Source organism: Cucumis sativus, chromosome 1, assembly GCF_000004075.3.
Source record: "Cucumis sativus cultivar 9930 chromosome 1, Cucumber_9930_V3, whole genome shotgun sequence".
NCBI lineage: Eukaryota > Viridiplantae > Streptophyta > Magnoliopsida > Cucurbitales > Cucurbitaceae > Cucumis > Cucumis sativus.
The window spans coordinates 7,247,608-7,261,357 of record NC_026655.2 but is presented as its reverse complement, the minus strand read 5'-3'; the positions used below and the strand labels follow the sequence as shown (position 1 = coordinate 7,261,357).

Here is a 13,750-nt window from a genome sequence, read left to right as displayed (position 1 = left end):
CATATGTATTTCATTTGAATGAGATATATATCAACACTTTCATTCATTTCACACATTATATTATCAAAAGAAGATCAAAACATCAAGATTTGAACTTGATTGAATTAGTTTTAAACCTAGCTATTACTAGCTAAGCATATATAATTTACTACCTACTTTAATTTTTCATCTCAATGGCAAGAGAAAAAAGTGGTTTAAGAGAACATAATTGTAATCACAAATGATTTAATTACTATAATAAATATTATTCAAGTATCTTGCGTATATCCACTCTACCTATGTGACGTATATATAGTTCAACCTAATCAAGAAATGAAAACTTTAATTTTATGATGAAAATGATTTAGAACCTTAACATTATCTCTACAAATTAAATTTTACTGTGGATCATTTTATTTGTTAATCCATATGAAATATTATTTGCTTCTAACACTTACAATATATATCCAAGTTAATTGAACACATATATATATTTTAATATAATAAACATAATTTAAGATTATTATAGTGAGTTTATAGTGACTAAGTCTATCATGTAATATAATTAATGAAAAGGTTGACAGATCATTGTTACACGATAAGATTAAGAGACTAAATTGTTACTTTTCTAAAAGTTCAGATATACCAAACAAAAAGTCATTGTTACACAATAAGATTAAGAGACTAAATTGTTACTTTTCTAAAAGTTCAGATATACCAAACAAAAAGTACTGTCTTTAAGAAAGAAGTAGGGTATATAATATTTTCGGTTATCTAACTATTTTTTTTTTTTTTTTTTGAATTCTCCAAACTCACACACTTAACGATTAGACAACATTTTGACTTGAGCGTTGGAGTAGCTTCAACAAACACCACATTGGCTCAGTTAAGCACTCTACCATCATTTAATTGATAGCTTCTTGAAAACTATACAATATAATAGATATTATTTCACATTCACATTTAAAACTACTTGCCATACTATACCAACAATAGTTCAATATATTAAACAAAAGTAAATCAACTGAATTTTTGGACGACTATTCAAACTTTCTTCTATAAGACCAAAATAATAAATAACCATGGGAGACAATTTTGTATTCTGACTTTTACAAGATATAGCTAGTAAAACTTAATTTAAAAGTCAACTTCACATAACAAATTTGCAGAAAAAAAAAAACAAAAGTTTCCCTATTCCCTAGAGATTTTGAAAAGTAAAAATGAAAATATGAATAGAAATAGAGTAAGAATTACAAGTGGGTTGCAAAAGTTGGACGAATAGAATATCATATGATTGGTAGACAATGTGAACATGCATGAACATGCATATATATTTTGTACGAACCAACATTAATGACAATCACTTCTAATTGCTAAAATAAATCTCCACCAATTGTTTAGGTATTTTATCTCTTGTATTGCGGCTGCCTTCTGTCTAATTATTTGCACCATTTCAAATTTTCAACCCTCTTCTTCATAATTGAACTCACTAATAATTGTATCCCTCTTCTGGATTTTTCCTTTGTTTTCTTTTTAACATTATCCTTTTTTCTCTTCATACTACATTTAAAATATAATACGTAATTGGGGCTATATATCATAACAATTATCAAGATTAACATTTTGCACCCTGATATTGAAGAGATATATTCCATATGAATCTAAGAATATTTGACGTATGTTTTTATGTGCTTTTAACTCACAAATCATAATGCATGTATGGTATTTGTTAATGTGAATATTACATGTTGGGCTTTTGAAAGTGTATATGATATAAAGATAATCTCTAAGGTAAGCAATATGTCATTGTGTCGTCATGAAAGGAAGAGAGGGAAAAGGTTAAATAAAATTAAAAAAGGAAAAAGAGAAAACTCGTTGTTTAATTAACTTTGGATCCTAAGGAAATTAATGAAGAATTCAAACAATTTAATTTCTGTCCCATGCAAAATTTGGTGGGGGCTGAAATTTATTGAGTCTTAGCCGACAGGAAAAATGAAAAAGAAAATTAATGAAGAGAAATGGGATAAATATGAATAGAGAAAAGGCCAATTTTTTGTCTCTCTCTCTCTATCTTTCATTTTCTATCTCGACCGTCCAAGAAATTATTTGCTTTAAGTTTTAAGAATGTCAACCCCTTTAAAGTTTGTAAATGTCTTACATGACTTTGTTCATCATCTCTGTCTCTCTCAACTTTTTTTTTTTTTTTTGTTTTTGCTTTTGTTATTAACTCTATTTAAACTTATATTTTGGAATGTTTTCATTTTTTATTTAATGAAAAAATAATAAATCTTTTGAACCCAAATTTAATAATTAAAGAAAGAAGGGTGCAAAGTGAATATGATTCTAAGTTTCAAACTTTTTAATGTAACACTTAAAATAAGTGTAAAAGATAATGAAAGGGAAATTGGCAATCTATTAAATTGTAGTTTATATAATATATGTTATGAAAAAGAAGAGATGTAAATACAATGGGTGTTTAATTGAGGCACATCATGTAAGAGTGAATTTCCAAGTTTGGAAGACAAACTTTTGACTGGAAAATAGGGAGGAGATATCTTTTGTACATTTTCTTCTACACATGAAAAAGTTAATGGTTTGTAGACATTGGAAATTTTGGGCTATATATACTTCTAGAAGATAGCATTTTTCATGTCTTCAATTTTTTTAAAAAGAATTTAGGGTTGTTTTCTTTGATGGGTAAATAACATTCACCAAATATAGATTAAAAAATAAGGATGTATATATATCACTTTTATTTAAATTCTTTTCATCAAAACTTTTTTTTTTTTCAATTATTGCAAAAACACTCTATAGCTAACTTTTTGTTAAGATAACATCTTTTTTAATTAAATATTTAAGAATATATTTCAAACTTTGTATTTAGAATTTAAAAGTATTTATTAAGTTTTCAGGTTTTCTAATATTTATAGAAGAATTTCAAAACCAGAAAAAACCTACCCACAAACTTACAATAAAAAATACAAAAAAACGTCTCGATGTTAATTGGTACCTAACGTGTGTAATATATTTGATAAACGATTGTTTTCATTTTGACTACTCTTTGTTACACGATTGTTTGAATTTAACTATTCTTTGTTATATAATCGTTTAGATTTGATAGTTTAGATTTGGCTACCCAAATCTAATAGATTTTTTTTTCAAGATTCTTTTTTACCCGATCATTTCAAGATTTGTTTAGATTTGAGATTTTTTTAAAAATATTAGGTACGTGGTCATTTAGATTTTTGCTACCTAAATATTTTTTATACACGATTGTTTAGGTTTTGACTATTTTTGTACACGATATTGAAGAACCAAACAACTGTTTGAAAAAAAAAAATATTAGGTACACTATTTGAATAACCGTTTGGAAAATAAATTGTAGAAGAAGAAAGAGAAAAAGACATGGAGATGAAACAAAAAAATTGCAAAAAAAAGAGATAAAAAGGAATTGAAGGATAAACTTGAAATATTTAAAAAATAGTCTACTTCATGGACTTTTTAATTTTATTACGTGGGTCGATAAATATTATAGTGTTTTGTTATATTTATGAAAATTAACCTTTCTAATACGACTTGTAAGACATATATAACAGATGTACAAAGTTTGAAGTTTATATTGAATTTTATGTTTATGAAATCATTGAGCTACTCAATATTTCTTTTTTTAAAACATCATAGATATACTAGGTACGAAAATGAAAATTTCTAGGATTTTATTAGTCATAAACAAAAATATAAATCTATATTGTCTAATACATTTTAATTTATTTTTTAAAACTTTAAATATAGACAAAATCTATTAATCACAAATTTATGAGATTGAAAGTCAAACTTTAAAGATCTATCAAACAATCTTGAGTTATTAAAAAATCTAATAGAAACAAATTTGAAAGTTTAGTCATAATCATTCACATTGGTAGGAATAATAGTTAATTATATAGCAATATTGTTTATAACAGATAGATTACTATCATTAATAGACTTTCACAAATTTAGTTATATTTAAATTTTTTAAAATTATGTTATTATGTGCTTAATTATTTTGAATCTAATTACTATATTTTCAACTATCTTTATTAAAAATAATTGATACAAACGATGAAGGATCATATCCTTATCATATATGAATCATACTTTTTGTTTTTCTCTTGAAAGGGTCCAACATTTTCATTTTGTTGACCATATATGTTTAGTTATCTAAAAAATATTCAAAATTTACAATTATTTACAATTATGTTTATCATCATTAGAATTGAGTATCTATGGTCATAGTAAAAAGCATACAGGTATGAAAGAGCCGGATTAAGTTTAGCTCATGTTAACGTAGAAAAGTGAATCAATATAATAAATAGTAAAGCTATATTATAGGAAAAATAATTCAAGTGCCATGAAAAATGTGCAAAAGATAATGAAAGGAAAATTGGCAATCTAATGTATGTATGTATGTAATGAAAAAGAAGATATATATATAATTGGGTGTTTAATTGAGGGACATCATGTAAGCATGAATTTCCAAGTTTGGAAGACAAACTTTTGACTGGAAAAGAGTGAGGATAGATATTTTCTACATTTTCTTCTACACATGAAAAAGTTGATTTGTAGAAGTTGGAAATTTTGGGTTAATGTGTTGTCTGCTTTTGTTTTTGGTACCTCTAGAAGATGTCATTTTTCATGTCTTCAAACTCTTTAAGTTCAACGTTTTCTTTGATGCATGAATGACGTTCATTGAACTAAGTAGTGCTCACACAATATTTTTAGAGAAATTTAATTTATGAAATTCAACTTTGTATATTAATTTATAATTTCGTGGATACAATCTTTAATATTTACTTATTTAATACTTTCTCTTGAATACAAATTAAACTTCTTAGAACTTTTAGTTTCTCAATCTTCAGAAAGTTATGGTTACAAGTAAATTTGAACTTCGATTTTATAGAATTCAAGAAATGTTTAATATTCTAAGTTTTCAATCTTTAAGAAGATGATAATCTCAATATTGATAAGAACTTTCACGTCTTGAGAGCTTTAGAAGTTTGAAATTTCAATTTTTGAAAGCTCCGATTCTTCTTTCAACAAAAAACTCTCTTAAATGAATAGGAATCTCTTTATTTATAGAAATTTTTTATGAGCTTAGGTGGATTTAGGATCCATTTGCTTGCTGAGCTTAGACTTTGGGTTCATATGCTGGCTGACCTTGAACGTAGACACATGTGTTTGTTGGACTTGGACTTAGAGTCCATATACGGATTGGACTTGGGCTTGGACTTTGGTTTGAGTCTATTATCTTTTTTGGCCCAATTTTTTTATATACATCTTGAATTGGATTGATTATGATAAAACTTAATTACTCAAATCTTATCAAATTATAATCATCATAATTTTTTTTGTGATAACGTGATAAGGTTTAATTGACTGACATTTCTGGTTCAACAATCACCTTTATTTAAACTCTTATAATAAAAATTAATTTATTTTATGTTATTGTAAACCACTCTAACTTAGGATTGACATTTTTTTTTTAAAATTAAACATTTAAGAGTATATTTCAAACATTATATTTAGAATTTAAAAGTATTTAATAAATTTTGAGAATTTCTATGATGTATTTAACAAGGTTTCCTCAAACTTTTAGAAAATATATAACAAATCTTCAAAGTTTCAAGTGTAGGTTGAATTAATTTAAATTTTGTGTATATGAAGACATCTAGCAATTCAATATCTTTTTTTAAAACAATCTTAGATATCTACTAGGTACCAAAATGATATTTTGTAGGATTTTATTAGCCATAAAAAATATAAATCTATATTACCCAAGTCATCAATTTATTTTTTAAATTTTAAATATATAACGAGTAACTTATTAGATACAAAATTAAAAGTTTAAGTGTTAAATATTTGTAAAGCCATTGACTTATTAGATATAAAGTTAGACTTTAGAGACCTATCAAACAATTTTGTGTTATTAACAAATCAAATAGAAACAAATTTCAAAGTTTAACAATTAGACTCGTATTTTAATCATTAAAAAAGTAGTTATAATGGTTAACAATTTTAGAAATAATAATTAAGTATATAACAACATTTTAAAAAAAATGTAAATATAATAAAATCTATTAATGATAGATTTTTATTGTTGATAAATTTTTATGATTTATCGGTGATCGACTAATATTTGCAATAAAGTCTATGTTTGATAAACTTTAATAAATTTTGTTATATTTGTAATTTTTTTAAAATATTGTTACAAATTTAATTATTTTAAATCTAATTTGCTATATGTTCAACCGTGCCGAAATAATTCCTAAAATGATAATGGTCATATTCATGTATTATTATCATATATGAATCTTACTTTTTGTTTTTTCTCTACAAAAGTTGTCAACATTTTCATTTTGTTGACCATATATGTAGATCTAAATTGATGGGTGTGTGCATTCCATGTTTCAAATTAAGTTTATCATCATTAAATCCTATCACTTATATAAACTTAGTTTCCTCCGTTAAACATTTATCTCATAACTGTTTCTCCTTAATATTTCATAAAATTGTTGAGATGTTCTTCTTCGAGCCCTTACCATATATCACTACTTGAAATGACATTAATTTTGACAGTTCACCCGCTTGACTACTAATTACCACTAACTCTTTCGTGTATTATCCATTGGAAGTTTAGACAGCACTTGGACTAGTACATTGGACCAGTACACATGTCCAATGTTCCTCTTTAAACTTATCTATGAATTCTCTAAAGGTCTTTCATGATACTGCTAAAAAATTCATGGCAGAAACGAAGTTCTTCTCCACAAGCCCTCCATTACTACCTAGGACCTCAATGTATACTACTAGAACTTCCCATGATTCAACTAGACACTACTACATGAATTACTCACTCTACTAAACTAGAATCTTCACCATAGATTTTAAAAATTGATTCTAAATTTACTATGTTCGTAAAACTTAATATTTACTAACTGCACTCAACATAACTCAATTATCAACCTGATGAACATACTCGGAACTCCAACAAGAGAAGCTGGCAAACTAAGGTCCACACAATACCTCTACAAAGAAGGCCCATAAGTTATTATGGAGTCTGGGCTTTAATTTGTAATGCATACGAACAAAATGATTTCTTCTGGATTTAATCAAATCAAAACCCAACAACTCAATTGCAGTTTATGAAATGAAACGTAATGAGAAAATTTGCAATAATGAACAAAATAAAAATGGCAAAATTTTTTGTCGACTTGTGCAGAGAACTTTCTGTATGCTTTGCTTTTATTTAACATTTGTTTTTATTATCAGTTATCAGTGATGTTAAAAAGATAAAATATAGTATATATATCCATCTCAACATCCATTCAGAATTAGAAAAATAAATAGATGTTTCCCAATTTTATACTAAACGTAGCTGCAAACCAAGTATAGGGTGATGAGGTGGGTGATTAAGGATGGTCCATTTCTTGATGATATTATTGTGTAGAAATACATAAGTTAGAGAATTAATTATGGTGAGTGGCGTGAAGAAGAAAATAATTCTAAATTAAGACTGATTAGGATGGGTTAAGGGTTTAGTTAGAAGTTTAGAATAAAAGAGAGGAAGCCGACCATTGGCACTAACAAAACATTGTACCGGCAAATGTGGGATATTTGGACACGTGTTAAGAAATTAGGATGATAATGAAGAAGCTGATTGCCAAATCATCAAATAAAATGCTACGTGTCACGGAACTAATTCTCCCACTAAATCCTTAACGCAGAAATGTATACAAAAGGACGAGAGGCTGTCAAAGAAGAATAACCAAAGAACCAAACACCACCAATAGGAGAAAAAAAAATGGTACGGTCTGTGGATTCACTGGTGGTTGGGAGAGTGATCGGAGATGTGTTGGACATGTTTACTCCGGCAGCTGATGTGTCGGTCAGTTATGGGTCTAAACACGTAGCTAATGGGGGCGAAATCAAGCCGTTTGTCGCTGCTGATCGGCCCACTGTTCTTATTCAAGCCCCCGTCTCTAACCAACTTTATACTCTGGTACTTAATTTTCTTTCTCTTTGCCTTTTGGGGTTCTGTTTTTGTTAATGAATTGGGGATATTTTTTTGGGGTAGGTTATGGTGGATCCTGATGCTCCTAGTCCAAGTGAGCCAACCTTCAGAGAGTGGCTTCACTGGTAAGTAATAAACTTTTTTGGATTATTCTTTGGTTTCGAGAAAGAAAAAACAGGGAGAGATTTGATTTTTTTGGGACAAAAAATTGTGATTTCTTTTTATCAGGATTGTTGTTGACATTCCAGAAGGGGCTGATGCTAATAAAGGTATGTTTTTGTTCATGTAATAATAATTTATCTTATGATGATCAGTAAGAAGAAGAAGAATGAATGAATGAAGAATAAAATCTTTGTTTTCTCTTCTTTCTTGGATTCCTTTTTGCATTCATATATGTCCTAGTAGAGGCGAGTTCGCAAATATTTATCTCCCATTGGATATTTCTCTGATTTTTTTTTTTAATTTACTTCAATTTTTGTTTAGTTTTTTGGTTCTTAAGAAATTAAACATGTAAATACTACATTCGTCACTTAGTTTTATCTTCTTTGGTTTTTGTCATCCATTTTAAAATTGTAGCCCCACCTGTTTTGAAAATTAAGACTTTTTATGATGCTTGAAAATATAACAATCACTCGATGAAAAATAACTTGACGAAAGAGAATTTACATATATAATAAAATTTAGATTTGATCCTCAAAGTTTCGAGGTTGGGTATCGATATACTTCTTCACAGGTACAAATAATTATTTCTATATATACAGTTTTTTTTTTAAAAAATAGGAGTTATACACTGAAGTATTTAATTAAAATAGCTACCCAGTGAAAAAGTATAGAACCTGAGCATCAAAATTTTCCTAATTAAAAGGTGTTTATAGGCTAAGTTTAATAAACTAAAAACAAAAAACTCAATACATTTCTGAAAATGATAAGAATGTATAAGTTATACTCTGTTTTTGTTCATTTCTTGTATGCGATGAAAACAGGGAAAGAGGTGGTGCATTACATGGGTCCGCAGCCTCCAACAGGAATTCACCGATATGTATTTGCCGTTTTCAAACAAAACACCCCTCTCGGCGGAAGGCTCCGACCACCCACCACCCGGAGCAATTTCAAAACTCGACAATTCGCCTCACAGAATGGCCTCGGACTTCCTGTTGCCGCCGTCTACTTCAATTCCCAGAAGCAACCTGCATCCAAGAAACGCTGATACATATATAACGTATCCATATTCCGTACCACACTTTGTATGTCGATACCATACCCTCAACTTTTTTTCTACTTAGCAAATTTAGGCCTTCCCCTGCTGTTTCCCCCATAAACACACCTGCAATAAATAAATCGTTAGTTTCTCCCATGTTTCTGTTCTGTTTAAACAGACTAATTGAGTAATATCTCAAACTTCCCTTAGAGTAAGAAAAGAAAAAATTATAATGGAAAACACATGAAACATGAAATGGGAATTGAAAAGGCCGAGCCAGAATGAAGGAAGAAACGTGATTGAATGAAGCGCTGATGGGAAAAGTTAGAATTTTGAAATAAGTTTGACATCAACGCTGCACTCAATGACGTATCTTCAATCTGGTTTGATCATCATCGCTTCCTTCCGTTTACGAACAATATTTTGTGTGTATATATAGGAGACGGTGGATGAACTGTGCGGTACAAATGAAAAAACTAGTAGGTTCATGGTTGTATTGAATTGTACTATCCACATTCTTTTCTTTTTATTATTATCAAAGTGGGTTTTTCTTTAGGTTGTTTTAATAAACGCAACATTTGATTTGAAGACTTGAGATATTTGGTAAAGTTAGATTTGTACTACTTTGTTTGTTTGTACCAGAAGCTTAGTTAGAATTGTACTCCTGTTTTTGAATTTCTTCAACTTTTGGTGGAAGTTGGTTTTTTCTGGATTGGAAACATAGAAAAGTGTTATGTGGTCGCATTTTCTACATTATTTTTTACTATTAATTACGGTCTCATTAACCTTATAGGCAATGCTTTAATACTGTTCTATTCATTTAATTTGGATCTAAAAACCACTCTCTCCCTTGCTATACCCGCAAAATTATGGAGTGCATTCCTTTATAAGATGTAAGTACACAATTTTTTAGAAACTACCCTTCAAAATTGTGTTATATTGTTGGAGGGTGAGAATCTTTTATAAAATAAATGAGTTATTTCTTTGGTTGAATTTGAGATAAAATTTCATATAAAAGCAGAAAACACACAATTTTGTCTACAAGATGTAATTTTAGTCCCAACTAATTTAGGTTGCCTTTCTATAACACAATTTACTTATTAAATGAATTTATATAGAAGCGAAAAATTCTTCACGGTAGAAAATATTGACAGAAATTGTGGAAGTTGGATTTGGAGAATAATAATAAGCAAAATGGTAAGATAACTAATATAAAGGAAATTGGAGCGTGGATATGACATTTTTTTAGTGTATTAGTTTATTGAGATTTTAGGGATTGAGTTTGTTTTCGTTTTTTTTTTTGCAAAAAGTAATATGTTTAGGGTATGTAGATTTTTAAATTTTATTTTGTCAGATCTTATACTCATGCTAGTAATAACAATAAAGCAACATTTTTTTTAAAAAAATGTAAATATAACCAAATGTAATTTATATAGAAAAAAATGTAAATATAACCAAATGTAATTTATATAAGCTATTGTAAATATTGGTTTATTATTGATAGAGATATAAGAAGTTTCTATGTTTGCAAACTCTTTTAAAGTGTTGATATATCATTTAATTTGATTATTATCTCCAACATTAGTAAACTTATTTTGTAGGGAAGTTTGACCACTTGGGATTTACTAAATGTGGCTTACTAAATTTAAGTTTATGTTTGAGACTTGATGTGTAATAATATTATAAATTTCGTTCAATAATCATAAAGGAAGAAGATGAAACCACTTAATAAATGATAAAATAAAAGTGGAAGAAAAGTCATTACTATTATTATTATTATTATTTTATAAAGGTAGAAAATTAAAAAGGAAAATTGCAACAAAGGCTTTTAAATTTGCTATTTTTTTTTTCAATTTAAAAAATGTAAGTAACATGGATTATATTATCATAGTTTTTTTTTGGTGTTTTTGTAAACTTTTCATGTTAAAATATAAATAAAGGAAACTATGAAGTTATTCCATACCAACTAAGAGAATATCATTTGAGTTATTTAAGTATGTACTATATTTTAACTTATACTTGTTCATGAAATAGAAGGTTTATATATATATTACGAGGTATGGTTGCAAAATTTGTATTAGTTTAAATTTACTACATTATTGTCCAAAGTCAATAAACAAAAGAGAAATTAAAATCAAACCAAAGCTAAAATCAATGACAGGAAACAAATGCAACATAAATATTACATATACACAATCAATTTTACTTTGTCAGTTAACAACAACATGTCCATTTGCTCTAAACAAAAAAAAAAAGAAAAAAACAACAAAGCAAGAAGGAAGTTACACATAACATAAACAAACAAAACAAAACTTATAAAAAACTACTTTATATATATTTACCTTCTCCTAAAAGTAATCTTCCCCTCAGCATCATGACGCATCATATCCAAAGTCTCCAATGGAGGAAGTTCCCTCCAAATTTCAAGCTTCTTACAACGATGACCAATGGAAGCAAATCTATCAGCAACTTTATTACCTTCCCTATAAATATGACTAACTTTACAATTATCAAAATCAAGTAATAAAGATTTTATGTGCCTCAAATAACTTCGAGCTTCCATACATTTAACCTCTCTATTCTCAGCTAGTATTTCCACCAATCCCTTAGCATCTCCTTCAACCCAAACATCCTTCCACCCATTTTCAAGGACCAATTCCAAGCCTTTGGTAAGTGCTTTAAGTTCAGCCATGGAGCTATAGGCTCTGCCTATGGACTCTGCATATCCTAACAAAAACTGGGCCTTGTGGTCTCTTAAAACACCCCCAATGCTGGCCACACCGGGTCCTATTTCCCCTTTTGAAGAGCCGTCGAAATTCAGCTTTGTCCACCCAAATTCTGGCCTTGTCCATGCCACTGGAATTGGTATCGGTCGTTTGTGCAATTCTCTTGCTGCTAATAATAATGATTTTGAAATGATGATTTGGTAATTGGAGGATTTGAAAATGTTAAACATTTTGGCATTTCAGAAATGGGATTTTTTTGAGAGAAGGAAGCAAATAGAAAAAAGGAAGGAATGATTGTAGAGGGAAATGAATGAAATTGTGTTGAGAACATAATTGGGTTGTTTTGAAAGGAAAGAATATTTTGGTGGATTGTTGTGTTTGTGCATGGATTTTGAAATCGTGTGTGTTTTGTGCCATTGTTTGAATCAGATATGGCCACGAAAGAATAACTGATTTAATCCCTATATCAAAGGGGAAAACTGACAGTAACCACCAACTAACTAATATTTGATAATATCTGTAGAATCTAAAATCACAATTTTTGCAACCTCAAATCTAGGACTACATATACTATTTAAATGCAAACTAATTACATGGAATCTTGTCAATTTTAGTATGCTCTCCATTCTTAGATACTTCAGAAATTGGGTTTTTCACAATTTCATATTTTTTTGTGCACTGAAAAAGAAGAGAAAAGAAAGAAAATGAGATTAAGACTTAATTTATATTAAATCTCTTTTTACACATCCAGGCTTTCATAGCTCAGTTGGTTAGAGCACCCGTTTAGTAAGCGGGAGGTCTTGAGTTCGACTCTCAATGAAAGCATTTTTGTTTTTTTATGTACTAGACTTTTTCAAAATAAATTAAAATTTTGCATATTTTTATTAAGTAGGAGAATGATATTATTTTTCTTTTTTCCTTTTTTTTTCTCTTTCGATAAAAAAGAATGATATTGCTAGTGAAAGCATTTCATCTGGACCATATAATAGTTTTTAAACTTTTCAAAAGAGAATATCATTAACTTCAAAAACATATAATTAAATATAGATCGAGACCTAATCATTCATCAAGTAGCAACCTAATTAAGTAAGGTATTAATATCACCACCCCTCTATAAACTAGACACTTGAATCTTATAACCTATAATTTTGTTAAAATTAGAGATATCAAAAAAGGTTTTATAAAAGAAGTAATGTCTTATATATATCATAGACTTAAGTATTTGTCAATTTTACATCTTAGGTACATTATACTCATTTTTACATTTTTTAAAATAATTATTATATGAGATATTATTAATATTCAAGACATATTATTCTTTGTATATTCCATATTTATTTTGCTAATTAATTATTTATGAAAATTTTTGAATCCACTTGCTATTTAAATCATCTCACTTAAAATATGTTTAAGTATGTTAATGGAAAGACATGGATCACATGGAGATGTCGAAATTATAATTTAAATTATATCGTCCATTTATTTTAATGAGTTATATGATTGTTTGTTTTTTAATTATGCCTTTAAGAAAATTTAGTATAGGATGATGTAATTGATAATCCCAAGTTTTTGGCTCGAGATGCTTAATTTCAAAAGTTAAATTAATACTATGATAGATGGCATGCATTATTATGATGGTTATGAAAACCCATTAGTACTCTTGTCTCTTACATCAAACTTTTTTAAATTCATTTTAATTCACTCACAAAATATTTATTAACGAATTAAAGTAAATAAGCTACATGTGATTATTGGTTCATGAATTAAAAAAATTCAGCTCAGAATGATAAAAATAAT

At 28.1% G+C, this 13,750-nt stretch overlaps 1 protein-coding gene and 1 non-coding gene across 2 annotated transcripts; both read left to right on the top strand.

The window, feature by feature from the left end:
- Positions 1-7,744: 7,744 nt before the first annotated feature.
- On the top strand, positions 7,745-9,513 carry LOC101203581 (protein MOTHER of FT and TFL1). Its single transcript, XM_011654663.2, has 4 exons — positions 7,745-8,017; positions 8,093-8,154; positions 8,258-8,298; positions 9,013-9,513. The coding sequence occupies exons 1-4, from the start codon at positions 7,820-7,822 to the stop codon at positions 9,234-9,236; spliced, it is 525 nt and encodes a 174-aa protein (XP_011652965.1). The 5' UTR covers positions 7,745-7,819; the 3' UTR covers positions 9,237-9,513.
- Positions 9,514-12,704: 3,191 nt separating this feature from the next.
- Positions 12,705-12,778, top strand: TRNAT-AGU. Its single transcript has one exon. It is a non-coding gene; the product is annotated as a tRNA-Thr (tRNA).
- The last annotated feature ends 972 nt before the right edge of the window (positions 12,779-13,750 follow it).